This window comes from Electrona antarctica, assembly GCF_951216825.1.
Source record: "Electrona antarctica genome assembly, chromosome: 1".
Classification (NCBI taxonomy): Eukaryota; Metazoa; Chordata; class Actinopteri; order Myctophiformes; family Myctophidae; genus Electrona; species Electrona antarctica.
The window spans coordinates 42,187,043-42,213,929 of NC_136806.1; the positions used below are offsets into that span (position 1 = coordinate 42,187,043).

Below are 26,887 nucleotides of genomic sequence, written 5' to 3' on the forward strand. Positions count from 1 at the left end.
ACAATCTAAAAATAAAGACATTACAGTACAACACAACACAAGTACACAACATAAGTTAACAAAACACTTATGGTAGCGGTAGCCTATATCAACAAAGAGGCTTTATCTAATTTATAGTGGGCCTCTAAGGAAAGGGGGTGCCATTTGGTTAAAACAAACGAATGCCTTCTGCTGCTTTTGGTATGAATTAAACAAATCTGCGTTATATGTAATGATAACAATATCCTGAGCTGACATCTATTTATTTTTTAACATAAATGGAGAACTTTACTTTGTAATCACGGATTTTGATAGGTCACCAATTGCTTTCATCATGGGGCGGGAACGCGCTTGGGGCGCGTAATGGCTAAAGCGTCCTTTTGGTCTCTATGGAAACGCTTGTCTGGGATAGAACGCGGAGAGTCTCAGGAATCTCCAGATGCTTTAGAATTTTACCTTTAACTTTTGAATGACCAGAGTTTGCGTAGCCTACTGCAAGAACGATCGAACACAGACATAACCTCGGCACCGTCATTTGGTAAGCAACTAATGCACGCTTTTCTACCTTGAGACACGTTTATCTACATCACCACAGACAGAGGTTATGTTACCTCGCAAAACCAAAAGGCATGTCTGTAACTTAATATTTCTGCGCCATTTTCCCATTGAGGTGTATAGAGCCATGCGGCATTGTGTTCAGACAGAGCAGGTATATGGTAGATTCAGGTTGATAAGGCTAACTCACGTTAATTTAACATAGGCCTATGCTGTCTATTTGTGAATGTGACGTATAGGCTATTTGCAAATAAAGGTCGATTTCAGTTCATTGTTTATTTAGGTTACACCTTGCCAATGTGCCACTAATAAGAAACCTGCAAACGGTGAGTGAATCAAACTTTTCCATGACTGATGATCATACCATCTGTTCAGACCTGATCTGGGACCACCTGCAGCAGTAGTCTATTAGCATGGTACAAAATGAGAGACAGGTCGGTAGTTGATGGTGTATGCATGCCTGCAGTGGACTTTGAAACTATTTCGTGAATGCTCATCATGGGGGGAAATTGTGGACAACATTTAACTCTGAATCAAGGTTGGGTTAATGTTTTCTATTATTTTTTATAGATCAGCACCAAAACAACTTTGAAATGGATCTGGAAATCTTGACCCTGCCCTATAGCTGGCCTACTTATAGTTATACCAGGTGTAAACTATTAATGACAGCTTAAATACACTATGAATAATTCTCCAGAGCACTTTTCTTGTTGTTTATTTCGGTTTCACATGGCAGTTTACAAAACTGAAAATAAATAAATATATATATATATATCCTCCCCCCCAAAAAACCCAATATACACATACAAAGCCTAAAGACATGCATGAGTATTCTAAACAAGGGATTAAATTCATTTCGCTCCTATGACACTAAAATGGGATGCCCTACCAACAGCCATTAAGACATGTGAGTCCCTTGACTCCTTCAAAACCGCTCTCAAAGAGCACCTACGGACGGCTGCAATTCGAAACTGGCCCCCGTAAATAAAGTCTGAGTCCCCCCACACCCCTTTTTCCCCATACAGTACAGTTTTCCCTTTTTTACTTTCTATATATGATGATTTCCTGTTTTTGAGGAATATATACACAGCTTTTGTCCCCACACGTCTCATATTTGCCATTGACGTTGACATGTGCCTCAAATATGACGTAAATTTGTGGCAACACAAACATTAAATGCCATTGACAATGAAGGGAAAATTTACGTCCTATGTAGACGAGCAAATCGGCTATATAACCAATCACATAAATGCAGTTGTTCATGAGATGATGTATAATGATAAGAGTGCCCCTCAGGTGTGATTTTTTTTATTATAGAAGTGTATATTTGTAAGTCTTTATGTTCTGATAAATTGAAAATGGTGGACCCTGATGTAAACAAGTTGTGTGCTTTTCATGGTGTCGTCCACAAAGTCACAGTTTTAGTATTGACTTGTGCTTTCGTTTGAAATGTACCCATTCAAATACAAATTTCAATCAATCAATAAAAAATAAAACAACATTTAATTAATAAAACATTTAAAAGTATGCTAAAACAAACACATTTTGTATAGATCAAGCTCATGCAGCTGCTCTTAGAAGCACCACCACTATAGAGCTCCATATCATTCATCTGTTTTATTTGTTGCTTCTCCTCCAACAGATCTCCAACTTAATGAAGCTGGGCCTCTGGAGAACAGATGGAGAGTAGCTCTCACCCACTGCCATCCCTCCCTCTGCCTTCTTCCTGCCATAACACCCTGGGAGGATGCCTGCCTTTGTCTTCCACTCCTGTGCATACCTCAAACACCCCCATATCGTTCCCACTTTCTCCTCTTTCCTCCCCTTCGTCTCCTACGTGTCTTTCCCCTACAGCCTTGGAGTCCATTCACTCCTCTCTCCCTCTCTCCCCTCTCTCACACTGCCTCAATGAGCCAAACACACACTGCCTTGGCTCAGCGAACGCCTCCGACCAGGACGACTTGACCTGCCTCAGCTGGCTGCACCAGAGGTCCAACTTATTGCCACTGCAGCCCATCCACAAAATTACACCACTGCCCCTGCTGGAGGCACAGTCCACAGCAGCTTCCCCTTCATCCAAGCCCCCATATTCATTCAGCAGTCTAATCTTCATGGCAATAGAGGATTCGCCAAGCAAGAGTCTTCCGGTGAAAGGCATCTACGAGTGGATTGTGAACAACTTCCCATACTACAGGACGGCTTCGGGAGGCTGGAGGAACTCTGTTCGACACAACCTGTCTCTGAGCAAAAGTTTCCGTCGCATTAACAGAGACAAGAGCCAGGTGGGCTCATTCTATCAAATTAATTATGTTTGCTTTCTTCATTACACATGAGAGGGTGTAATGAAGAAAGCAAACATAATTAGTACACAGTATTGAGATATTGTGTCTGATATTTCATCTAAAACTGATGGTGAGATGTTGTTTTAATGTATTTCTCATGGTGCTTGATGTGTTTCAGTCTGTAGGGAAGGGGTCACTGTGGTGTGTGTGTCCAGAATATCGGCCAGCTCTCCTTGAGGTCCTCAGGAAGACACACTTTTACCACAGCACTAACAGTAACCTGTTGAACAAGCCTACATTGTAAGTATGAACAACACCCACAGTAACCAGTATATGTAATGTCAAATATTAACCTTTCCAGAAGTCCTGCTTTTTTGCCTGTCTGGATGGTCACTGGGAATGGTAATACGATTACACATTTCTGGGCCGCTGTCCAGTCAAAACAAAAACATGAGGTAGTTTGCTCCATTACCCTCTGAATATTTCTGCTGCCTGCACATGTGTACCCTGTGAATGATTTTTATATTTTTAGCATCCCTCTAAATATTTATGATCTGATATCGACTGTATTTAATTAAACCACCCTGTCAACTTCTGACCAAACCTCTAATCTAACCTTTTTGTGCTGTGTTTATTTGTGGAGCAGGTTGGAGGGAGCTGATTATGGACTGGATATGGCTTGTGATTCTTCAGAAATCTCAGGTTGGTGATGGCAGTAGGGTCACTTATAGGGTGTACTATTTACTACAATATTATACTAGAATATACTAGCAGTATATATAATCTTTACAAATGTCTTTCCACCCTCCACAAAAATGTACTTGCTGGTGTAAATGTTATGTTTGCACCTTTATTACCGGCTTCTTCATTCCTCTCCCTGGCTCTCAGCATGCAACATTGTTCCTGTGTTTGTGATCCGTTGCTATGACAACATCCTTCTATTACCATGACAACCCATAGTCCCTGCAATAGGCTCCTTTAGGTTCTGTCAATTTATTTCTGAGCGAATATATGTGCTATATTTGTGATAGAACAAATAACAAGCAGGTTGCCTTGAATGTAATTTTTGTCTTACATACCGTGCGCTACATAACCACCCCCAAAAAAAAAATAAGAAAAAGAAAGAAAAAAAGAACTTCCAATTCTAGTTTTTGTGTTCTGTGGAACAGATTCCCTGGCACACCTCCTGGCAACGAATCCCTCACCTCACGTCCTGACTTCAGACAACCCGACTCTCTCAGAAAACCCAAGTTACCCTTTAACCCCTGATCACGAGGAGCTTGTCACCATGGAGAATGTGGAATACCAGGACGACATAGGAGGCGGGGACATGGAGAAAGACCCCCTATCAGACAGCGGCTACATCGAGTTACACTACTACCAGTATGACCAGTACCAGTACCTGGTTCTTCCCGGTGAGACTGAACTGGACTTAGAGACGGTGGAGATCCTTCAGCTTGATGCCGAGGCCCAAGAGGCCGCTGGTTCACTGCTGGACCTGGCAGGCAGCGGACATTAACTGATCTGAGCTGATTTATACAACCTTGTACAAAACTTGTCTGATTGTGCGGTGAAGTGTGTGCATAATGGTCCTCAACAGATGTACCATAGGCCCAGATTTGTGTTCTGGTATGGTCCTTTAAATTGATCAGAGGTGGACTGATGAGATTTTACAATTATGCTGCTATGTTATGCTATGTTGACACTGCCCTGAGATGTTTATGTTGGTATGAGATTATTTTAATAACCTTTATCTGAAGCACTAACATGTAACTGTAAATCACATTCCTTCACATGTACTCACTTCTGGTATTAGAGGAAAGTTTTCACAGATATTGTTTTTTATTATAATTTCTCTTTCTTGTGTAGCCTTCCCTGCAGCTCAACTCAGGGGCATATCTGAAAATGTGATATTACATCATAGGTTAAGAAAGAAAAACAAGTAGGCCTATGTTCTTTGAACTGAGTTTGTTAAAAGTGTTAAATGGCTCTTCTGATAGCAATGATTGCTACAGTGTTTGGCCAGTCGCTTCCAAGTCATTATAGTAGGCTAAGCGATGATACAAAGATGAGAGCAGACACATTTAAATTGATGCTCTCTCCTGACTGGATGAAATTGACAACCACCCCGAAAATGTATTTTCTGTTTATTTAAAATTTGGAGTGATGGGGAGACCCCTGTTATTGAACAAACACTCTATCAATGATTATTACCTGGGCATTAACCTTTTCACAAAAACATTTGTTTTAACCGAAAATATCACTTACACTACCTTCACAAAATGTATTGTTTAGTCTATGTCATGTTCTGAATCTGTAGCTTATCCGATTTGAACAGATAGCTGAAAAGACTGCTGAAAGACCATGCCGCAGGCCCGCACAGGCAAGTTGCTTGCAGCATCCTTTTAATTCAAATTGGAGAGATAATGTAATAATGAAGTCACTGCCATGCCACCTCGATCCAATTAAGAGTAGAAGGGATTTAAGTCTGAACACTTTTGTCAGAGAAACTTTTCACTTTTCTTGAATAAAAACGTTAGTTTTGGCACATTTTTCACGTTTGCTTTTGCACTAATATGCACTTGTATTTGTCACCACAGTCACTAGAGGGCGTACGAACCAAATGTGCAAATCATCATACGTCTATGGTCGAGGGTTGAGTGCAGTGCATTTTGTTCTGCGTGCCGTGCAGCTGACCCTACACTTTACGAGGCAAAACGTCGATTTCTCGCCCTCAGATCTGCACATCGTGGGCCTACGTACATCTATTCTAGACAAAACGTAAGAAAAGATAATCCGCATAGTCGTGGTTTCTCTTGGAAGTTCCGTATTCGTAGCCCAACCTTAGAATTAAGCCCAACCCTACAGCTCCAATATCTACTTTGGAAAATGTAGTTCAGACAACGATCAAAATAACCGGGGGTGACTGACTCTAAAACTACAATTCCCATACGCCACCTAACGTGCTGAAAGCGGAAGCGTTTAAAAAAATGTGGAAAAAACTTTTCATATTTGTTTTCATGCCAGCAGCCACAGAAGCAGGATTTTTTCGGACTTGTGTGCATTCCTGTTGCAATAATCTGTTTTAGGATACACCACAGGTAATATTGACAACACGTGTTTGAAATAAATAAGTAATAACATTTGTTTTAAAACACAACCCCGATCCGGGGACCGGGATGAAGATTGTAAATACTGTTTGATTGAGACATTATGTTTGGCTATTCGGGATGAAGGAGATTGTAAATCCTGTTTGATTGTTACATTATGTTTGGCTAACGTGTTAGCTTTTGGTTCAATGCACGTGAAGTAACCATCAATATAGACGCAATCTTTATAAATTAACGTTAACAATCGCGCCCACTGCATCTATTTTAAGATTTAAACTCGCTAGATTCTGAGAACATTGTCAGTGACTAGGGAGAGATTCCATCCATAATCTATATGCGGCTGCTACATTGTCATTATTGCCCCTTTTGGGAGCCTTGTTTACCTTTTCTGTATTTGGGACGTCGACCGACGTCCCAAATACAGAAAAGGTAAACAAGCCTCCCGAAAGGGGCTACTACTACATTGTCACTTATTTTCTTGGTTTTAAAACGTTACATAACGGTAATCATGCAACTAAGCTATAAGACTGTACTTCTTGTTGCGTTCCATTTGGTATTAGGTATTTGGACCTGTTGATTTTGAAAGCATGCAATTCATAGCATGCAAGCAGCAGGCATGTGTATCTTAAAAGTTGTTCTGCATGGTTGGCTGAGGGCTCATAAGTAAAGTATAGTCTGCTGCTATTTCATACAATGAGAAAGATAATTTCTACTCTCTGACTGACTTAAGTACAGAGTTGTCTCCTGCAGTAAAGGTGTGTTAGAACAACACCAGGTCATAAGTAACCTCGCCTCACCAGGCTTTCCATCACCTTCATAAGTGGCATGCCAGACATGCCTCTTATGACCTGGTGTTCTGACACACCTTACTGCAGGACTTTTAGGAGGGTAGTGCTTTTGGTGTAGGTTAGGCCTATTATGGACCTACCCCTCCTTTCCCGTCACACACGCACGCACACGCCACTCCCTAGCTCACTCACCATTGGGCAGGGTTAGCTTCCCAGACAGCAACAATGACGTCCATTCAAAAAGCTAAAAGGAATCTGTGTGGTTGAGAGCATGCTGTACCCAGAGGCTGAGGGCCCATCGCAGCAACCTAAAGTCAGCCTCACACAGAGCTAAACATTGTCTCTGATTTCTGTTCATGAGCACTCATAGTCAAAGCTATATCTATCAGCTTCATGTGTGTTAAGGTGATTCATAGTCAAAGGTCATCCCGCCCCCTTTCATGACGACGGCAGACCCAGGAAATAATTTCCCAATCATTTTTTCCATAGACATTTCAAAAAGTATTTATTTAAAGATCTGTAAGCCTCGAACAAAGCCAACTCGGAACGTGGCAAATCATGACAACAAAACACAAGTTTTTGGGCCGAACACATAATTAAAAAGAAGAAAAGGGCAGGTTACAACACTTTTTTTGTTGTTTTTCTTCTCTGTTTGTTTGACCCAAAATATTATGTTTGTTGTCATGATTTGTCACGATCCGAGTGGGCTTTCTTAGAGGCTTTAAAGGTCTTTATATAAATACCTTTTGAAATGTCTATGGGGAAAATGCCTGGGGAATTATTTCCTGGGCCTGTCGTCGATCTGAAAGGGGGCGGGACTGCAACGTTCTATAAGCTTAGAGCTATCTATCAGCTTCATGTGTGTTAACTAAGGTGGTTCAAAGTCAAGGTGCCAAGCATAATTTACATTTTAATGTGAGTTGTGGTGAGGAGTGGTCTGGCCCTTACGTTAACCTTTCACATGCTTAATTTATCATCTCTGCAGGGAACAGTAACTTTAGTCATGGAGGGTGACCCACATCCAGTCCAAATTGTTTCGGTGAGCAAGGAGGATCATTCCTTCACTCTGGATACAGAGGCTTTGGGTCGGGTTCTGTTGGCCCCTGAGGTGCGAGACAAGCCTGTGGTGGTCCTGTCAGTAGCTGGAGCCTTCCGCAAGGGAAAGAGCTTCTTGCTTGATTTCATGCTACGCTACATGTACAGGAAGGTGAGTTGTAATGTGATGATCGTCCACACCTCCCCTCTCTCTCCCGCTCACTAACACTTTTTCCACACCATATCTTGGCCTCCATTTCCCTCCCCAAACTTTGATGTTATGACACGCGTGAATCTATTTTGTGTCCGAGCATAGACATGGTAACGCCCCGTCTGCATCTGATTGGCCTACCGACACTGCCCGTCTTGACTGTCCTCCGAGACACGAGGTTACTCCGTGGTGAGAAATAATACAAGAGAATGACAGCTTGGCGCGCGCTAGAAGAGGCAAACTAATATAGTTTGCTTTGATAAGTTTGATTGAATAATTGATTGAACACGTACGTTGTACTATGATTTGGGTGTGTTCTAAATACAGTGTTAATGTTGATTATCGTGTATTAATCTAATTATAGTAAACTAATACTATTAAACTATACTAAAAAGGATAAAGACGAAGGGAAAAGAGACCTTTTCCAGTACAATAATGTTTCAAGTTTACACATACAAATACATTACACAATAATCAACACAAACACTTTATTTAGAACACACCCAAATCATATTATGGCGTACATGTTCAATCAATTATTCCATCAAAGCAAACGGCATAAACAATATTAGTTTGCCTCTTCTACAAAAATAAGTTACAAGTTACAGTTCTCTTGTATCATACCGTACTTGTATTATTTCCCACCACGGAGTAACCTCGCATCTGACTATCCAGAATAGCTATATCCACCTCGGAGGACAGTCAAGACGAGCAGTGTCGGTAGGCCAATCAGAGGCAGGCAGGGCGTTACCATGTCTATGCTCAGACGCAAAATAGATTAACGCTTATGACACTTAACTGTAAATTAATTACATACAATAGTTACTCTAAATGCTAAAACATAGTACCATGTTGGTGTTGGCATGATCCAGTGTGCAGACAGATTTTTGTTAGATTTTGACTTCTGCCTCACACTTTATTGAGTGGATGTGCGTGCTTGTTTACTGTACAAAACTAACCACTTAAGCCCCATTTACTACGTAGTCGTAAGCTTGTAGAAATTGTTGCTATTTTGGAAAATGTGTAATTTTTATTAAGGCATTGTTACAAATTTCTATTTACGAAGCTCATAAGGTGCTGCATGAACTTGATAGTTTGTGCATATAATAACATCATGCATTTATGGATTCCAGGTTGAAAGTGTGTACAGTCTTCTAACTGTACTTTGTGTTTGGTCAGGATGATGACAACTGGTTGGGTGTAGATGATGAGATCCTGTCAGGGTTTAAGTGGAGGGGCGGTTCAGAACCGGAGACCACAGGTATCCAGCTGTGGAGCAAGGTTTTCCTTGTAGCAAAGGGTGACGGAACAGAGGTATACACACACACACACACACACACACACACACACACCCTCTGCTGGCTGCTATGCTATCAACCCCTCAAACACGCTGTTTAATTGGAATGACAGTTTTTGAAAGCCAGCCTGGATATTACCTTTTATTATGGTTTTCTACTCCAAATTTCCAATGTAATTTCTGCATTGAATTTTGGATAAAATACGACAGTAAGCACCATAGCAAACAGGCTTACCGGTATGATATTCATAGTGCGCACACATTCTTCAACTTCAACAATTTTGAACCACATTAAAAGTGCATAAACACCACTTGAAAAGAAAAAACTTAGAGCTGGCATTAATGTTGAATCCGCTTGCCATTATTGTTGGTTCTCTGTATACAATGTCTTGAGGCTTGTGTTAACCACAGTGACGAAATCTTTTGCTTACTCACTTCCTACCAACTGTCTGTCTGTCTCACTGTAGCAAAAGTCACACCAAACTCAACATAAAAATCTTTAGAAGTAAAGTTACAAATGAGCAATACTACAGTCAGCCTAGAAGCATGTTATGTTCCCTTTGGTTTTCACATGCCATAGTCTGAGTGAATAGAAGAACGTGACGTGACTTTTTTATTATTATATTGCATTGTTATATTTTTTTAACTAATGTTCTTTCAAAACTGTAAAACAATTTTGTAAAACTGGTTAACCACTTAAACCCTATATATATAAGTCAATAGTGAAAATAGCCAATCGGCAAGCCCACAGCACGTCACAAGCTTGTAGGTCAGCTATTTTCAGCTATAATGTTTGTCTGCCTATTATGACATGCCAAGAATAGCTTGAAATGAAAACTGAAACCGTAAGTAAAGCATTGTGAAAGTTGATGATGTGTTCTGACGTGTTCCTTCCAGGTGGCAGTTGTGCTGATGGACACTCAGGGAGCGTTCGACAACCAGTCCACTGTGAAGGACTGTGCCACCATCTTTGCCCTCAGCACCATGACCAGCTCCATGCAGGTGGGTGCTCTTCCTCTGCTGCTGTTAAGGGCTTGATACACTTGGTTCTACGTCGGTCTCGCTCACCGAAAATAGCAGATCTACAAGCGGTGTGAGCTTTTTGATTGGCTGTTCTTGGTGAGCGATACTGCCGTGCAACTAAGTATAAATCCGGCTTTAGTGGTTCTTTTTTTTTTTTTTTTATATATTTTTTTTGCGGCTTACGCCTTTTATTGGTTTTTTGAAGGGACAGACTGTAGGCTGACAGGAAACGGGAGAGAGATGGGGGAAGACATGCAGTAAAGGCCGTGTCGGGCTCGGGAGTCGAACCCGCGGCACACTGCGACTGGATTACCAGTCGGGTGCCCAGACGGTTACGCCACCGCCTGGGCGCTTTAGTGGTTCTTAACATGGCTTTGAAGGCTGCAGCTAAGGATTGTTTTAATAATTGGCTAATCTCTTCGATAATATTTTTTGATTAACCGAATAATCAGTGTGATTAATTTAGACCATACCTGTGAAATGACAGCGTAATATGATATAGTACTTTATTGTCAGTTCACACTGAAATTTGTCTTGCGACACAGCAGCCAAGTATGCAGAACACATATACGTACACACATTTGACATAACACAAAGAACAAGACAATTTACATACATAAAGACATGAAGACAAGAGCAATATCCACCGCTTAGATTATCCTGTGGCTACTACGACTCCTGATTAAGCCTCAAGGTCGACTGGTGGACAAAGGACCTCTTTAGTCTGACCTTATTGTATGCTGGTACACCATATCTCCTTCCTGAAGGTAGCAACCTATATTCTCCATACAACACATGCTTAGTATTAGAGGTGATATTCCTTGCTAACCTTAGGATGCTGTTATCATACGTGGATGTATAAAGTTTCTGAAGTTGTTGTCCAACAATCTTTGAACAAATGTTCAGTTGTTGCAGCATTTGTGACTTTAGGGCTGCAGACAAACATCCATACCAGGTGGTACTACAGTACTGAAGAACACTCATAATAACAGAAGTGAAAAACAAAAGAAGAATCCGTCTACTAGCACCGAAGGATCTTAGACGGCGAAGGAAGTAGATTCTTTGCTTTGTTTTCTTACACACTGAATCAATCTGATCGTTCCATGACAATAGATGGTCTATTACTACTCCTAGGTATTTGTACGAACATACCTGGTTGATCGGTTCACCATGAATAGTAATGGGGGATCTGTGTATCTCTGGTGGTGTACCAAAAACAATCTCTTCTGTCTTTTTTTGTGTTAATGATGAGAGCGTTGTTATCACTCCATTCAACCACCTTATTTACTCTGTGTTGGTGCAGTCCAGGATCACTGGAACTATCTAGGAGAGAAATCAAAACTGTATCATCTGAGTATTTTAGAATGTATTGGTCTGGTGTGTCAGTGCGACATTCAGACAGGCATTCCTCAATACGACAGCTGTCAGTATAAAGGGTGAAAAGTACAGCTGAGCTCACACACCCCTGGGGGGCACCAACATTGGTAGTTAATGCTGATGAGAGGGTTGTGTTCACTTTCACCCTCTGTACTCTGTTAGTAAGAAAAGAAGCATACCAGTGAATTAAGTATGGATTCAGTTCCAACTGTACCATTTTTGACACTAGTATATCAGACTGTATTGTATTGAAAGCTGAAGAAAAGTCTAAGAATAGTACTCTGGCATGATTCTTATTTGACTTATCGAGGTGTTTTGTAATTAAGTGGACCAGTGTCACAACCGCATCCTCTGTACCGCAACCCTTTTTATAGGCAAACTGACTGGGGTCGAATATTTCTTTGGTTATACTAACAAGATGTTGTAACAGTATTCTTTCAAGTGATTTCATAATCACTGAAGTGAGAGCTATGGGTCTATAATCCTTATGTTCTTTTGGACATTGGATTTTGGGTAGTGGTTTTATGTGTGAGGTTTTCCAAGACAGGGGAATTGTGTGTGTGTCTACAGAGGTTTGGAATATTGGTTGCCACACTGGAGCCAACTCAGATGCAAGTTTTTGAGGAGAAAAGCGCTACATTCATCTGGCCCATTAGCTTTCCTTGTGTTAGTACACTGAAACACTTTCCTTACATCCTCTACAGTGATGGTCATTCTGTCTGAGGGGGCAGGTGTTACAGCCTTCAGTATTTCAGTGCACTTTGAGGAATTGTCCAATGATTCAAATCTGGCGAAAAAGGTATTTAGGTCATTAGAAAAACCAAGTTCATTTTCAGTCACAATATGTTTCGTTGGGGTTGACATTCCTGTCATAGATTTCATAGTATCCCATGCCTTTTTGTGATCATTGGCATTAAACGCATCCTCCAGACGCTGTCTATGTGCCAATTTTGCCTGCCTCATTTTCGTTTTTAACTTTTTTTCTGCCAATTTAATCTTTGTTTATGAAGGCTGTTTTCCTTTCATTTATTACATTTTTTATATCCTTTGTCACATATGATTTGTTGTTTGGATAGATTTTTATCTCCTTTGTAGGAACAACCAGCTGTACACAAAAATTTATATAATCATTTGTAACTGTGGTAATTTCGTCCAATGAACCATCTCTGAACGTGTCCCAATCAGTCCAGTCCAGGCATGCTTGTAGTTGTTCCGTAATAAGGTAATGAAGTGCAAATTGCTCATCTTGACACGGCTTAAAGGAGCATTCAGTGATTTGGGTGATTTGGAAAACCCCCCGGTCCACCCCGGTAACAAGATGTGCACATGCACGCACAACAGTAGTGGGGGGACACGCGACAGGCCAACAGCATGCACACCAAGCCCCGCCCCCGCTCGATCATGATTGGCGGAAGGCCAATCTCTATCCTGATTGGATGATGGCTGGGCCACCCAGCCAAAAACGAAACCTAAGGTTTTTGTGACCCCAGGGGTTAACTGGGGACAGGGAGGAACTCCTTATATGGTCAGCACACTATAGTAGGGAGGATTATCACAATAAAACGAAAAAAGAAGTGATATTTGAATTAAATCACTGAATATACCTTTAATATTTAATGTTTCCCCGGTAGACAAAAACATTAGTTTTCACGACACAGGGAAGGGGCCAGCTGTCTTGAAAATGGCTTGTCTGTATCTCACTGTATGCTATTTACAACTTCAACAAAATGTAAATGCTTTTTTTTTCACATATAAAGTTATAGAAAAAATATTTTTGGGTTGGTGCGTTCAGATAAATGGGTGATGAACATTTACGTAATGTAATATTGTATCATCTTATTTGACCATCATTTTATGGTCTAAATTATTTGCATAGATTAATTAAATATTTGAAAAATGTTTTAGCAGATGAATGAGTCATGAAAATAATTGTTGCCGCCCTAGTGTTGAATGATTTAAGGAATTTCCTGTCTGACGAATCATCAGTGGCATATAGGAAAGGAATTCCTTATTGCACAATGAAACGTACCCCTGTAGGTGTGATTGTATTTAATTAATATATATTCCTTTGTATTTCTTGTAGATCTATAATCTCTCACAGAACATTCAGGAGGACGATTTGCAGCAGCTACAGGTTTGTCCAGGTTCAGTGGGACTAGAAAAGAGCTTTGGGGCAAGGAGCATTCAGATTTAGGCAAATAGTTTGGTTTGGTTGAACATGCGTCAAAAATAAGAAGCTGGGAACCCAGACACTTTCTCACCCATTATTGTTTATTTGAAGCAATATAATGTTTCCTGCCACTGAGTTCATCAGGTTGTTGCCATTATTGTTTCAAATAAACAGTACCATGTGAGAGTGACTTATCCTGACTAGTGAAAGCTCATGCAATGTAGAAGACCTAGTCATACATGAGTCATACTGAGGACCTAGTCCTGATTGACAGCGTCCTGACTGACAGGTAACAGAAATCTTTAGAGACACCCAATGTTATGTTATGTAACGTAATGTTATGATTGCGTTCCTTACTAAACAAAGAAACCAGCGCTTCTTTCACCTGACAAATATCACTATGTAGTATGTGATAATTTCTTGTTTTCTACTGAATTGTTTTGTTTTTTGTTTAGGGGGGGGGGGGGGGGGGGGTGATATTGTTTACATTTTATGTGTAATGTAGCAGCTGCTAACTATTGTTTTATTAGCTGCTTAATGACTTGATTTGTGTACATTCTTACAGCTGTTTACCGAGTATGGGCGTCTTGCCATGGATGAAATCTTCCTCAAACCATTTCAGGTAGGGATGCATCCATATGGAGGTTCTGGGCAAATATGATTGATGATCTTTTTTCAAAAATCACAATTCACCGATATGATCTTCTACTTTATTTATTCACCTGTTGTGCCCTGTTGTGCCCTGGTAAAGAAACAAACCCTACCTACCTTTTCTATGTACATATAGTAGTAACATAATCAACAATGATCAGTGGATTTTTATTACATTCAAAATTATTGGCCACTGCCATATGTGAAATAAATCTTATCGGCTGATGTGGCAATTGGACTCAAGTTTGCATTGCAGTGCGAACTAAGCCTTGACTATGTGTGTACAATTTACATGGAACATCCTGTACACTTGTACAGGATATGTACAATATGTGCTGGATGTTTGCAATATACGGTATGCAAACAATTAAATACATAATGTGTGTAGTGTACAGCATTGCATCATACAGATTGGGCCTAGTGTTCAAATGTATCATGCATCTGTCTTGTGGTGTGCTTAATGTCCTCCCTCTCCTGTTATCCTACACAGTCTCTGATGTTCCTAATCCGAGACTGGAGCTTTCCATATGAATACGCCTACGGAGTTAAAGGAGGCAATGACTTCTTGGATAAGCGATTACAGGTAAGCAGGCTTTGTGGTTGTGGTTTTTATCATGTCTTAACGCTTCATGTCCATTATCTCCTGCTTAGCGCTGTCACAATTATGACATTTTACATGACGATTGCGACCATAGGTCGCATTTACTATGAAAACCTGCACCTCCCGTCCGTCAGTTAGTCACCCCACACCTCCATATATGGTCACGCCTCGTGACATCCCACCTCCATATATGGTCACACCTCGTGACAGCATGCCTCCATATATGGTCACACCTCGGGACATCATGCCTCCATATATGGTCACGCCTCGTGACATGCCTTGTCATACGTCACGCCACCATATATAGCCATCTCCATATATGAAGATCACGACACTGACCTCGGCGAACCCTGGATAACCATACATGGAGAAGACTGGATCATCACCTAGATCTGCGTATATGGAGCCGGCCAGCAACTCTACATCTGACCTCAAACCCTTAGATCTCCATATATGGAGCTGACCTGTTCTGAATTATGCAAAATAATTGTGGTTATCTCAAATGATTGTGATGAGGCGATAATGTAATAATTGTGACATGCCTACTCCTGCTGGTGGAGAGAGTTAATTGCAACTATTTACAAAATAGAGTAAAGATGGCAGCGCATGTAAAAAACGCTTGTCAAATAACTTTATTAACCAGTGGGATCCGCACGTAATTCCAATGGAGCATTAGTCCAACATGCGGAAACCGCTCGAACATGCGCTGCTCCCGTTCTTGCGGTCCAACACCAGGGTCTAAATTTGACAATGGAAGAGTAGGGAGACCAGACCACAAACTACCCGAGATGAGATGAAATGAAATGAAATGAAATGAAATGAAATGAAATCTATATTTACCCAGGGTATCTGGGCTAAGCTCAAGAACTTGTTTCCAGCCAGGCCCTGCTCATAGAACACATTTCATCGTAGTGGTTGATGCCTTGTTCAAGGGCATTTCAGCGGTGGTAATTTTTTTAACATGTCGGACGGCTGGTTCGAACTGGGAACCTTCCGGTATCTAGACCGCGCCGCTATCCGTTCGGCCACCGCTGCATGTACTCGGTCCTAATCCTATCCATCCTTGTTATATTTCATTTACATTGTATTAACCCATTTAGGACTAGCCCAATTCTAAAAATGACTTCTAAATACTGAACTAAGTTTTCTGGGGGGGAAAAAATCCTATTAATTCAAAAATTACAAAAATGTTATGCTGCTAATATACTGTACGTAGCAACAAGAACCCCAAAATGGGTTCCCGTCCTAAAGGGGTAAAACACCAAAAGGGGTTCCCGTCCTGAATGGGTTTTTAACACACTTTACCATAAATGTTCTTTGTTAAGCCCTAACCACACCAAAGGGTCAAGACGGTTTTAGAGTTGTCCCTGCGGTGTGATATGTCTTGTTGCACGTTGACTCACGTTGACACTAGTGATTCAATGCATGGAATTCAATGACCCAAACCACACCAAAGGGTCGAGACGGTTTTAGCGTTAACTCCTTGCAACCATTTGGACCCAAGGAGTTGCATGGTGACCCTTTGCTGTGGTTAGGGTGACATTTTATTCATTAAAATAATAGATCAGCTTTTTGTTACCAATGCAATCTGACTGGTGTGATATCTTCTTGGACCAATAACATTTAAAGATGTGATCAGAGTGACAAGAGTGAGTTAACTTATTTTATTTCTTCATGTCTTTACAATAAAGGACAAACGTTTTGGATATAGCCTACAGAAACCGAGGGTACGCCTCTCTCGACATCCAACAACACTCTTGGGCACGATCTGAGTGCAATCAGCGCAGACACAGAAGCTGCCTCTATGAAAATAAAACACAGGCTCATACAATTCAATTTCACAAGTTGTCTCAAAGACATCAGTAGGCTGCGTTTCGAACGTTGCCAATACATATATGGACAGAATATGTCCCCGCAATGCAAACACCAGATTATCCACCTCACTCGGGGAGGCGGAGCGCGGGGGAGCACACGGGAACTGGCACGAGTCGCTTCAGGATGCGTTGGGAGCAAAATCACACATCTTGCCAACAAAATATATAGAGTAGGGACACATTATAGTAACGAGATTACTTTTTTGGAAACGTAACTAAGTAACTAACTACTAAATTGCAAAACTAACTCGTTAGGTTACTCTGTTACCCAAAAATGTATTCCCGTTCTATAACGCTGTTATTTATTACGCCTTACACCGAACACTGCACAGATCGTAACTTTAAGGACAGAATGTGTCAAATACATGTGTACATGTATAAATAGAGTGTGGGCATTCTGATGGAGATTGTACGTTGTTGTTTCTAAAGGTTAAGGACAATCAACACGAGGAGCTGCAGACGGTCAGGGAGCACATTCACTCCTGTTTCACTTCCATCTCCTGCTTCTTATTGCCCCATCCTGGACTGAAGGTTGCCACCAGCCCTGGCTTCCAGGGTCAGCTTAGAGGTGAGGCTTCCAGTTTGATCGTGCTGCATTACCATCATGGACTGTGTCTCATTTGCAAGTAAGCAGCATCCTATTACCTGGTTACCTAGCCTGGGCACCATTCCATTTCGGGTTTATGATCCGGTCGGGAGCGGATGATATCGCTACGTCATGTTGTAGTATTGTTTTGTAGTCATCAATCTTCCGGAACTTCCTTTTCCCTCAAACCGATTTTTATTGTTATTCTTCCGGTTTGAGGGAAAAGGAAGTTCCGTTTGATTGTTCCTGCCTGATGACTACAAAACAATACTACAACATGACATAACAATATCATCTGTTCCAGACCGGTTCACACGGTACTTTTGGAACAGAGACCAGGCTTTCCTCCGAGGTGGAAAGCCTGGTGAGGCGAGGTTACTGCTTACCTAGTCAGGAATGTTCCCATTAGGTGTTTACCGTTTACGTTAAGACAACTTGTAACGTTAGAGTCAGATGACTGACTCACATGGTAATCTAATCTAATCTTGCACTCACTCACCTGGCTATGATGAATCCTGTTTAACAGAAGAACTGAACTTTTATGGATGTTTGAGCTGTTGTTTTGGTTTATTATTATTGTATTTTATTTGTATGAGAAAGCTAAAGCTGAGGATAAATAATACTAATACATAAAGTAAAATACAGTAAAACATAAATTATTGTTATAATAATAATAACTAGAACTGCACTCTGTCGAGTGCCTACTTACTTGTTGCACACAAGTAGGCCATTTAGTGCGCAAGCAGAGCGTGCAAGTACTGTCGACCGTCAAGGTATAACTGGTATAGGTAGCTCTCAATGATCACTAGCTCTCAATGATGACGTAATAATGGATTAAAGGACCCAATGCCAGAATGTAATTGTTTTTTGATGGTGACGTAATGACGATATGTTTTAGTGTCGGGAAGATTAGAGGTAATGTTCCTATGTATATATGTAATTTGTAAGTTGATTAGCGGTATACTGTGGTTACTCTTGATGCGTATGCACCGTCCCAGCAAATGACGTCAGGGTATAACTCGTATAGGTAGCTCTCAATGATCACTAGCTCTCAATGATGACGTAATAAAGATGTGGATTAAAGGACCCAAGACATATGTGCATATGTGTATCGAAGTTTTATTGCTGACGGTCAAGCGGTTCATGAGCTATGCCTGTTCAAAGTTTGTATTTTCAATTGAGTGCTATAGCGCCACCCTTTGGCCAATGGTTGTGGGCTTCACGTCTTTTCTCAAAATTATGTCAAATCAAGGTGCCTAACTAGGTAGCCAGATTTCACAAAGATGCTACCTACTTATAAGGCTACTTAACTAGATGGATATCTAAAATGGACACCTACTGTAGTTCAAGATGGCACCATTGTCATCTGCCTCTGTATTTATTTTGCTAAGGTGTCTGTCTGTCTCTGTCTCTGTCTCAGAGGTGGCCCCAGAGTTTAAAGAGGGGCTCCAAACCTTAATCCCCATCCTGCTGCACCCAGACAGACTGGCAGAGAAAGAAATTAACGGGGACACAGTGACCTGCAGGGCCCTGTTGGAGTACTTTAAGGTAATGTCCTCTTCATACAAGACTGCTACTGAAAATTTCAGAATGTAGCCTAACCACTTTAAACCTGCATTTCAATATAGACAAATATTTTCTACAACCTTGTAGATCAGCTTTTTCTGCCACACGGCACCATTTTACAATGAAGAATATAATCAGGCTTCCTGTTAATGTATAGCCCATCGCATGACGGCGTTGTTGGCTTGCGGATCAGTTTGCAAGCACCACTGTTGTACTACTAAGTATAAATTAAACTTGAGCCGTCCCTGCCTACTGCTGTTCTTGTGGAAACAGGCCTACATCAAGATTTACCAAGGAGAAGATTTGCCACACCCAAAATCCATGCTGCTGGTGAGTTTGAACAAGCCACAACCATTCATTAACCCATTTTGGGCGGGAACCCCTTTTTACAATTTACAATTTAGGCATTTAGCAGACGCTCTTAATCCAGAGCGATTTACATTGGGCAAGAACAAAAGCATGGGAATACATCACATATATAAAATGCATTTATCATGAAACATGCGTAAGCTAAGAACGTAACTAGAACATATCTATATAATGACACTATACATATAAACTATACATATATACTATACTATGCTATACATATGTACTATGAGGTGCTATGACTACAATGCAATTATTGTGCTGTCTACATGACATGCTATAAGTCTGTTTCAAATGCTATCTAAGTCTAAAAAGTGCTATCTAAGGGGGTAGGATAAGTGCTATGGGCCATGATGGAGTCTGAAAAGGTGCGTTTTCAGACTACGGCGGAAGATTGGGAGTGATGCTGCAGTTCTGATTGCAACGGGGAGTGCATTCCACAGTTTTGGGGCCAGAAGGGAGAAGAGTTTGGGATGTGTGGAGCGTTGTCCCGGCGTTTTTAGTGAGGGTACTTCCAGCTTTCCTGCGTTGGCTGATCTGAGTGCGCGGGAGGGTTTGTAGGGTTCAATCATGCTTGGAAGATATGGGGGAGCCATACCTTTGGTTGCTTTGAATGCCAGCATCAGAGTTTTGTATTCTGTGCGGGCAGCGACCGGGAGCCAGTGCAGGGAGCGGAGCAGGGGGGAGACATGTGAGAATTTTGGCTGGTTGAAGACCAAGCGAGCTGCGGCATTTTGGATCAGTTGGAGAGGCTTAAAGGACAACTTTAGTTTTTTTCAAACAAGGTTCATGTTTTAGGTTGTTATTAGAGAAAGTAAAAGATGAGTGTTATTTTTTTTTAGATTTGCTGCTTTCTTTCGTTTTAGGGATTTTAGCTGTTTTTGACAGGGGGGCGGGGGCATTCGAGCATGGGGCTAAATATGTATTTTTTTACAAAATATGATGGTGATTTCTTTTTGTATTATTTACTATAGTCCTAATAGACCCCAGGAAATTACATCTGGCCACAGAAGATCACAGGGTCTACTGAATGTGAAGGTTGCCTACTGGGGGGAAGCCACACTGTGTAGGCTCAATATGCAGTTTGACACATTCAGTAGATCTCGTGATCTTCTGTGGCCAGATGTAATTTCCTGGGGTCTATTAGGACTATAGTAAATAATACAAAAATAAATCGCTATAAAATTTTGTACAAAAATACATATTTAGCCCCATGCTCAAATGCCCCGCCCCCCTGTCAAAAACAGCTAAAATCCCTAAAACGAAAGAAAGCAGCAAATGAAAACAAATTAACACTCATCTTTTACTTTCTCTAATAAGAACCTAAAACATGAACCTTGGTTGAAAAAAACTAAAGTTGTCCTTTAAGTGCACATGCCGGTAGGCCAGTAAGGAGGGAGTTACAATAGTCACCTTTTGGTGTTTTAAACATTGTTATAATTTAGCTATTGAAAAATAGCAGATCTACAAGCTCATAGCATGCCACCGAGTGGCGCACTACGAGCTTGTAGGTCTGCTATTTTTGAAAAATCGTGAAAATATTTATTTCAGAAAACTGGAGGATTTAGAAGATTTTTTTTTTAATTTTGAGGTCAGGCCTAAATGGGTTAAGTCTGATGAGATGTTTTGACATATTTTTTATTCACCCAGTTGGACTTGATCTATCTCTTTCACAAGGCAACAGCAGAAGCCAATAACCTAGCAGCAGTGGCAGCAGCTAAAGACCAGTATTACAAGAACATGGAAAAGGTGGGTGCATGAGTGCAATTATGGTATGTGTTTATTTAAACCTCGAAGTCAGTGGATTAATGGTATCTTCCTGGTTTGATGCCCATAACCACTAGATTTTCCATTCATTGCTGTCTGGCAGAAACCTTGTATGTCCATCTATCTAATAATTTAGCGGACCCTTTTGCAACCAGAGCTTATTTTAATGATGTTTAGGACGCAAACAGTTTTCTGGGGTTTATGTGTGTAATTGTTTTTTTTTTTAAGATATTTTAGTCATGACGCCATGTTCATGACCAAAAACCTGTCATGAAAATGTGGAACGTATCTGGGCTAAGGACGTAGTGAGAACTTTCTCGCGTAATGTTATGCAAAGCATAAAGCAGCGAGGTAGACGCTTTGTTCTAAGTGTTGATCACGCCATCAACGTGCATTGTGCATGCGCGTGCATGAAGTTCCTTTGAATTGCATATGTGGGTGGGCGTGCGTGCAGCTTCTGAACTACCGGCCCTACCGCCTGCTCACCACTGCCTGTAATGACATGTCCAAAATGAGGACAACTGGTTGAAAGAGGTAAATAACTTTTATAAGGTGCAGTTCAATTTACCTTGCTTTAATGTAAAAACAATTGCCAGTCAAAGTATAAAAAGGCAATTTATTTAAACACAGTTATAGTACCATCCAAATTCAAAACCAAACGAACAATAGAGGGTATGCGCATGCTTAAAGTGAATGGCACATCGAGTGGCAAAGCAACAGGCAAAGTGAGTTTAACATTGTGTAATGCAATCAGATAGGACTTTTCTGTTTGCATGTATGGGCAGTCAAGGCCAGAAAGTAGTTTTTTGCCACTCAGTAGGTGTTCCTGCATAACTTCTGGGTTTGATGATGATGTCACACGCATACCCTCTATTAAAACACTGCAATTCTTCGGGTCCTCAGCAGGTATACCCACAAAGTGTAAAGTTGATCAGATGAGCAGTTTTGTAAAATATCTGCGTTTGTTCGGAGCGGGACTGTTCTGGAGAGCGGCTCATACGATGGACTGCACTTCCTTGGATATCCGGCAGTGCAAACTATGTACAATAATATACATACTGTACACGCATACAGAGATTCCCGGAATATGTAGATACACTGTAGAAACGGAATGGCCGCAAACTCGTAGCTACCAATGCCACACGTTTATTGAGGACACAGAGACTCACAGACACTGTAGAAACAAACAAAAAACATATTTATTTAATGCCAGCACCGTTGTGCTCGCTTAACAATGTTTTTGTGAATTGAAATGTGCCAACATGTCTGTTTCAGATTTGTGGAGGAGATCTCCCTTATGTAGCCCCCAACTCTCTGGAGGAGAAACACAACTTTAATTTCCGGGATGCTGTCCATTTGTTTTCTTCCACTAAGAAGATGGGGGGGCAGGAGTTTTGTGATCGTTACCAAACTCAGCTGGAGACGGAGCTTGGAGAGATGTGGCTGTCTTTCATGAAACACAATCAGGTAAGAAATCACAGGTTCATATTTTTTAACTTAAATTATTTGTAGAACTACTTAAAATTAATTTAATCAATTTTTTCCTTGTTTCTCCACATAAAGTCAAAGAACGTCTTCAGTGCATTCCGGACCCCTGCTGTGCTGTTTGTCCTTGTGTGCTTCCTGTACGTGCTGTCAGGCATCTTGCTCTTCATTGGTCTGACGAGCTTCGCGCTGGCATGTGACTGCGTCATGGGCGTGGCCATGGTGGCAATGCTTACATGGGCTTTCATCCGCTACTCCGGTCGCTACCGGGGAGTGGGCGGAGCCATCGACCAGGCGGCAGGTGTCGTCCTGGAGCAGGTGAGAAAGGACATAACAGATTTTGTGGGTTTTCAGGTGGAATGAAAGATTTCAAAATCTGATCTCTTAAGCTGTCTAGGAGAAGCAGAGCCTGGAGTCATGTAGCAGTAGGGTAGTGTGCAGGTTTGCAGCAGCTTTTTCCTTACATTTTAGGAATTGGTCTGACAACCATACCTTAGTTCTGAGCTACTAGCGCCAATGTTTGGGTTAGGGTTAGGGTTAAAATATATGTTTTTGCATTTTGGGAGATAAGGCTCAGGCTAATTGTCAAGTGCCTAGGGTGGGGGTTGCTTTACCAAAGGAGGATCTACGATGGAAAGAAGTTATGACTAAGCAGATTGATGGTGCTACTGTAATTTGGGCAGAATATATGGTTTTACGCAGCAAAACCATGACTAAGTTTAAGCCTGAGAGTGTAGAAATGAATCAAATTGACCCTAGGTGCTCATGATTTTACTGTGGTGATGCATTGGGGTGGAATAGGCTAAATTATGGTTGGAAAGGAGAATGGTGCAATTATCTCTGTAATGTTGAAGCCCTGCACCTGCATTTTGTTCTGATTATTGCTGCTGGAGCCACTAGAGGGCGCGACTGATTTAGGTTATGGAAGGAGTTGAATAGGCACAAGGCAAGAAAAGTCATTTTGTTGGCCAACCCGGGCCATAACCCAATGGGCCAACCTGGAAGTTACTTAATGCTAGGCCATGGGTTTCTTCCTATGACAATTTTGTGGACTAAATTAAGAGAAGAAGCTCTGTAGTAAATAAGCCCTTCTGATCTTCTCCTTTCACACCAACTAACTTCATGTCCTCTTTCACTACATCCATAAATCTCCTCTTTGGTCTTCCTCTAGGCTTCCTGCCTGGCAGTTCCAACCTCAGCATCCTTCTACCTATATTCTCACTGATTTTTGATCATACGTTGGACATGTACAGAAGAGGGACATACTAAACGAGTTTAATGAATACATTCTGAACATCCTTGTCCTTCCTGCTTTTAGGACTAAAAACTGTAATACTCTTACAGTAGTCAGGACTGGATGGTGGATGCTATGAGCAAGCAGCTGAATGAAAGGGCTTGTTATTCTGTCAAGGTTCAATTAGCGTGCAGTGAGGCCTAGATTAGATGTACATTCTAGTCAGACTTTGGGGGGTCGGTCAGTATTGTGCCATCAGGGTGGTAGAGTGGAGTGATATTTGAATCAGCAGGATTTTCTTGGAATCTAAAAATGATGAACACAGGCTTTATGAAGCTGAATCTATTGGTCATCCCTATCCAATACAAATGGATAATGTGTGTATGAGTGTACTGCATACATTTGCTGCTTCTCACTGCCTAGAACATTCCTGACCACAAACAATTGTAACAATAGTGAAATACTTGATGGAATCAGTAGAGAAAAATGTTTGTGGTCCAGGGACTGAGCCCTAGTAGATGCCAGTAGAAAGGGAACCTCTCCATGCAACAACCTCCTGCAAGAATATGAACTACAGCTGCAAATTGTCAGGGCATGGAGCATTGCACGATGGAGTGCTTTTAGCAGACTGAACATTTAGTTTTCTCCTGCTTTTCAGGCCACTGTGGTGTTGAACAAGTCGAGAGGGCCAGCCACCGCTGCTGAACAGAAGAAATCCAGTTAGAGGACCTCTGAACCCTTGTAATCTCAATGCAATGCACAACCAGCACACAACACAAGCACACATTCAGCACTAAAGCCTTATCATTCTACCCCTTGGAACAAACACACCAAAACACTACACAGGACTATGGTAAAACGAAAATTATGCTAAAACACCAACATCCTTTGATATGCAGAAAATCCTTTGCCTGTCAGAGCCCAGGCTTATGAGAAGGTGATTGGACCTGGTCCTTCCCAACACTTATGAACGCTTTCTGTTATTTGACACTGCCATTCTTGTATACATTTCCCTTTTGGTGTAATGTCAAACCAATGATGTTTACCAAGAAATGTAATGTTGGTTTTTGGAACTTTGTTCTAATGACAAACCATTGATGTTTACCAAGAAATGTTTTTAGAACATCATCCTTTTTAACGACCGCTGTTGAGTTGGGGTGTATTCCAGTTGTATAAAGCTTTAGCAGCATATCTCTAAATGATAGCGCTAATGCATATACATGTATACATCTTTCCATTGTGGATACATCATTACCACTCTGGGGCCTTAAATACATTCCATTGTCTTTATGTTGCAATATGTTTGTCATGAACCAGTGTTTCCAGCAAGTGAAACGAAACGTTAACAGGTAAAACGGTTATCCATGTTTTAAGGAGAACTGTTTCGTGTTGTGTGGCGGGACAGGAGGCTGTGTTGTGCATTTCAAATGCTTTGCTGCTTGTTACATATAGATGGACACTCTGTCGAGGATAATTATCATGTTACCTTTAAACTCCAAAGAATTAACTACTATCAGAAGAAAACTGGTGACCAGTCAGCCCAAAGAAAGGAAAAACAGTAAGTGCTTGGATAGTGACATGTTTGTAAATTATTTTATTTGATCTTTCAAATTTTGAGTTTATATGAACGAGGTGTTTTCATCCCTGTTCAATGTCGATCAGGATTCAGGAGTACTACTTTACTGGGCAGCAGTAGTACTTGAATAAGTAGTATGTTATTGAACCCACAATGGGGAATATAGGTCTAAATGTACTGTATGTGTGCTCACATCTGTCATTTAGATTAAAGGGTATACCAAACCTGAATTCTCAAGGGGCCTATTAGCCACTTGCCAAAGAGAACTGATGCAACTTGTCAGTTTAAGTTCAGTTCTTGTCTGAATGAAAAGCACTGTGATTTGTAACTATGACTTGGGCGAAAAATCATACATACCGGTATATGCACTTGATGAAATATTAATTGAATCTCAGAAATTATGAAAATCGAATAATGATTAGTGCAACATTCAAACAGATCAAATCCTTATAAATGTTCTGGGATTTTACTGTGTGCCATCAAGACTAAAAGACATGGAATACAATGTTACTCCAGCCAACTTTGGCCTGGATCTGCTATAAGAGGTGTGATTAATCAAAGCTTTAATATTTACTTGATTTTTTTTCCTTAAGTGTGTGTAAATACCCTCTGGTCTGCAATTCAAGCCTACAAACATTATCACATACGTTATCCAAAAATCATACGAAGAGCAGAGTGTGAGGCGTGAGCAGTCCAAAATCCGTAACTCTTGACTGAGTTATCACTATGAAAGACAATTGCATCTTTGAGAAATTTTACATCCATTGTCTTACTTTGATTTAGCACTTTCCATTTCTGTTCCTTTCCATGGAAGGAAACTTTGACATGTTTTTCAAAGCATTTAATATTGCACACTCCCTCCTTTTTGTGCTTTCCACAACTCATTCCAGAAGTAAAATTGATGCATGAATTAATGTGTTTACTGCTTATTGAAATTGTCTTTTGCAGGAGTGCAGCAGACTTGATTTGATAGATCCTGTTTTGTAAAGAATAAACAACAGCTCAGTGAGTAAACCATGAATAACAGCCTACTGTGGTGATGGTTTATAGAGGTACACAGGTGACTCCACCTGTCACGAAACCAGTGTGGTGCAGAGGAGGAACATGGAGTCCTCCACTGTAGCCTAATAGACGAATAGAATAATCACAATGAAAAACGGCAGCATGAGGCATCCATCTATTTATCCATTCATGGATGAATAGACCTGTAGGTGTATGCCCATCCCTGTTTGATGTGACGTTCTTGACCCTTCCTCCCCTCCCGCTGCCTATAGATGCTGGCTCATTCTCTCTGCGTCTCTTGTAGAGAAATCTGCTTTAGAGAAATTCGTGTCCCCTTGTTTCCTTATAT

At 41.0% G+C, this 26,887-nt stretch overlaps 2 protein-coding genes across 3 annotated transcripts; both read left to right on the forward strand.

Annotated features, from left to right (window-relative positions):
* The first annotated feature begins 393 nt into the window (after positions 1–393).
* Positions 394–4,425, forward strand: LOC306930912 (uncharacterized protein). Its single transcript, XM_079512011.1, has 5 exons — positions 394–517; positions 2,177–2,816; positions 2,995–3,116; positions 3,463–3,518; positions 3,986–4,425. Exons 2-5 carry the CDS (start codon positions 2,214–2,216, stop codon positions 4,333–4,335), a joined length of 1,131 nt encoding a protein of 376 aa, XP_079368137.1. The 5' UTR covers positions 394–517; positions 2,177–2,213; the 3' UTR covers positions 4,336–4,425.
* Positions 4,426–5,448: 1,023 nt separating this feature from the next.
* On the forward strand, positions 5,449–26,556 carry LOC306925551 (atlastin-3-like). Of its 2 annotated transcripts, none has more exons than XM_079504449.1 (14): positions 5,449–5,597; positions 7,700–7,921; positions 9,140–9,274; positions 10,155–10,259; positions 13,741–13,791; positions 14,393–14,449; positions 14,969–15,061; positions 17,383–17,521; positions 18,960–19,087; positions 19,379–19,435; positions 21,152–21,223; positions 22,517–22,708; positions 22,805–23,044; positions 24,619–26,556. In XM_079504449.1, exons 2-14 carry the CDS (start codon positions 7,718–7,720, stop codon positions 24,682–24,684), a joined length of 1,539 nt encoding a protein of 512 aa, XP_079360575.1. In that variant the 5' UTR covers positions 5,449–5,597; positions 7,700–7,717; the 3' UTR covers positions 24,685–26,556. The 2 variants fall into 2 exon arrangements, with proteins under 2 accessions (XP_079360575.1, XP_079360574.1); XM_079504448.1 differs by lacking the exon at positions 5,449–5,597 and adding an exon at positions 5,611–5,917.
* Positions 26,557–26,887: the final 331 nt, after the last annotated feature.

Bases quoted from the DNA above. Each gene is read 5' to 3' on its own strand.
- LOC306930912 (XM_079512011.1), top strand. From the start codon at position 2,214: ATGGAGAGTAGCTCTCACCCACTGCCATCCCTCCCTCTGCCTTCTTCC. The intron at 2,817-2,994 runs GTGGGCTCATTC...GATGTGTTTCAG, and splicing joins TTAACAGAGACAAGAGCCAG to TCTGTAGGGAAGGGGTCACT. The intron at 3,519-3,985 runs GTTGGTGATGGC...TCTGTGGAACAG, and splicing joins TGATTCTTCAGAAATCTCAG to ATTCCCTGGCACACCTCCTG.
- LOC306925551 (XM_079504449.1), top strand. From the start codon at position 7,718: ATGGAGGGTGACCCACATCCAGTCCAAATTGTTTCGGTGAGCAAGGAG. The intron at 15,062-17,382 runs GTAAGCAGGCTT...TTGTTTCTAAAG, and splicing joins TCTTGGATAAGCGATTACAG to GTTAAGGACAATCAACACGA. The intron at 17,522-18,959 runs GTGAGGCTTCCA...TCTCTGTCTCAG, and splicing joins CTTCCAGGGTCAGCTTAGAG to AGGTGGCCCCAGAGTTTAAA.